This window comes from Temnothorax curvispinosus, unplaced genomic scaffold (assembly GCF_003070985.1).
Source record: "Temnothorax curvispinosus isolate PA1 unplaced genomic scaffold, ASM307098v1 QBEX01013544.1, whole genome shotgun sequence".
Classification (NCBI taxonomy): domain Eukaryota; kingdom Metazoa; phylum Arthropoda; class Insecta; order Hymenoptera; family Formicidae; genus Temnothorax; species Temnothorax curvispinosus.
The window spans coordinates 1-3,002 of NW_020223324.1; the positions used below are offsets into that span (position 1 = coordinate 1).

The following is a 3,002-nucleotide window of genomic DNA, read 5'->3' on the forward strand; positions in this document are numbered from 1 at the left end:
AAACCTTCATTAGCCATAATATCATGCAATATCTCTCCATTATTATTTGTTGATTCACAATTCCATGCAGTGTTGTGGGCATTGAAATCGCCAAGGATAATAGTATCACTTGGATTACCATTAACAGAGTTGAAAACTGCATTAAGATCTCGTGCACCAATCCCAGCTCTAGGGTGTCTATAGACCGCAACAATATTGATGTTATTGGCAAGATTCGAAGTTTTGATGCCAACCATATCATACATTGCAGGGGAAGTCCCAGCAATCGGCAGTACATCAAACGAAATGTGCGAACGAACAGAAATAGAGACTCCACCACTACCAAGTAAACTCCTGCTCTGACATGATCTAAATCCAGGAAAATATATCGAGCTACGACCGGAGCACCGAGTCTCTGTCAGAACAATAATATCATAATCCATTGACAATTTCGATAATTCATTTTTATGACATTTATAGCCTCTGCAGTTCCAAAGAAGTAATTTGAATTTTTAAGCTGAATTAAGGCGATCTTTATCTTTATTCCTACTATACCTTGACGATTCTCTATACTCCATCTCCTCATTACTCTGGATATTATCAGGATGCAGGGGAAAACCCCCATCCTGTTCATCTTGCGCTTCCGACGCAGCTAAGGCGCGAATTAACTTAATCCGAGCTCCCGGAACCTTTCGCAGAAGTAGTAAAATACTCTCAATGGTCTCTGAGATTCGGTGATCCTCCTGATGTCCCATACTCATATGGTTGTCCTTGGAAAGAGTCTCACTCCCCGCCCGACAACCCGCGGTGAACATAATACCTCTTTTTTCCCTGGTGATTTCGCCGGAACGAAAATCAAAAAATTTATAAAAATTACGCGGAGCTTCATATGTTGCCCTCCGTTTGTCCTTAGCTGAATAATGCAGGGGATGATCCCCTTTGTCTCTCTGTGCTGAAGTAGTAGGCCCCGTTGGAACACGTGAATCAGCCCGTAGGGCCTCAGAATAAGAGATGGGTCCAGCCGACGATGGAAGATTTGGCCAGGATGTTGGATTAGTAAGCTTGTTTTGATATTCCGGTGAAGAATCTGAAGCTTCTCTCTCCACAATCCGTTTCGCACTATGAAAAGAAATGTTTTTATGAGCCATAACGATGTTAATGTTTTTGGTTTTTTCAAACTGAGGGCAGCCTCTAAACGTGGACTTATGACAGCCCCCGCAATTGTAACAACGTTGTTCCCTCTCACATCGACCATGGGCTTTATCTCCACAAATTATGCAGCGCGTATCACTTTTGCAGTTTAGTTTAGTGTGACCAAATCTAAAGCAATTAAAGCATTGGCGGACCTGAGGAACATATCGACGGACCCTGAGGACGATACCTTTATCGAAAATTGTTAAATTACGAATGTTCTTATCCTTAAATGTAACTATGATATTGTCCGTGGCTACTAACGAAGTCTTACTACTCAACGAATCCCACTTCCTACGGTACATGCGCTCCATACTCAAAATCTTAGATCTATCCTGTATACTCGACCATAATTCCGGGATTGACGAAGGCCAATCCGAGATGACTCCTTTGCTAACGACGAAGCGTTGTTCCAAGTTGGCCTTGAGCTTCACTGGGTCTCCGAGAACATCAATCGTATCGAGTGCGTGATTGGCGTCTCTAAAATCCTTAAATTCAGCCTCCGCTGAAAAGTGGCTAATCATAGTAACAGTCAGTGGGCAGATCCGAAGCTCATTCAAAATCATCCAAATCTTAATTTCATTTTTACCCCTTCTAGTCGTGGTCTGATCAGGAGGGAGGCGTAAAATAATACTGGCTTTGCCACTGAAATCATCTGCATATCTAGTGAACTTCCGAAATTCCGATGAATCATTGTCAGAAAAGTCACGAGCCTTTAAGGTAGTTCCACTAACAACAAATGCCTCCTTAATAATACTGGCAGAAGTGTTTACATATTTTACAATGGCTTGAGCATCAGGTACACTGTTGATTGCCACGCCAGAATCACGTGATTCACCGGCATTCCCATCACAGCCTAAATGTACGGACGGCAAGGGGGGATCATTAACACTAATATCACCAAAATTATTATACGGATCCTGATTCAATTCCTGAGATTTCTCCTCGTCAATCACTTCCATCTCCATATCATTACGAGACGCGCGTGTCTCCGTGTCGATATTGCGTCGTCTTAAAATTTCTTCATCTCTTAACCTCTTGGAGGCAGGGTTTCCTCGATATTTCACCTCATGCCAGGTCCCCCCTGAAGAAACGCTCATTGCAAACGCATCGAAAGTCTTCTCGTTCAAACACGTTTTTTGTCTTTTGTTGGACACAGGCTGTGTTTCTTCACCCGATAGGGCCTCGTCATGCACCGACCGCGTGTCGTCTGCCGAGTCCGATTCCATACGGAGGCTTATTTGTTAGCCCAATTTTATCGCTCCCCCTCCGAGGGGGGAGCAGTAAAAAGGGGATTTATTTAAACAGAGCCCACCCGAATGTATAAATTAAACCTCCACAACTAAGCACCCGCAACTTGATCCAAGTACGCGAGGTTAAATACTACAAATAAGAGCACCGACTAACACGTCCGACTCGTATAACGGCTCGAGCCGAACTCCCCGACACGTTTGAGATATTCGTAAGGTTAGGTACTGCACGCGGTAGGTAAAAGTACATACTTTAAGATAATATAAAGGTCTATTCTGAAAAAACATAAGCTTCATGTCCAGTACGTTGAATATTAGACAATAAAATTTTACTTACGGTCGCAAAAAACTTTCAAGTTTTTACGTCAACACGGCTGGCGCAATCTCAAGACTGTAAACACACCAAAGATGGGCATACACTAACACGTTTTGGGAATAACGGGTGCTGCCCTCTGGTTATTAGTTTTTTAAATAAAGTCAAAGTGACAACGTGCCCCGCGTGACAACATGCCCCGGTCTACCCTACGTCAACACGTAACGAGCAGACGAGCAAATTGGCTTTCCGACTTTCCAGTCCCGAAG

The 3,002-nt window shown here is 43.3% G+C and overlaps 1 protein-coding gene across 1 annotated transcript; it reads right to left on the reverse strand.

The window, feature by feature from the left end:
* Positions 1-9: 9 nt before the first annotated feature.
* On the reverse strand, positions 10-2,684 carry LOC112463676. Its single transcript, XM_025030178.1, has 2 exons — positions 535-2,684; positions 10-394 (listed from the first exon to the last, which is right to left on the reverse strand). The coding sequence occupies exons 1-2, from the start codon at positions 2,397-2,399 to the stop codon at positions 373-375; spliced, it is 1,887 nt and encodes a 628-aa protein (XP_024885946.1). The 5' UTR covers positions 2,400-2,684; the 3' UTR covers positions 10-372.
* Between the last annotated feature and the right edge of the window lie 318 nt (positions 2,685-3,002).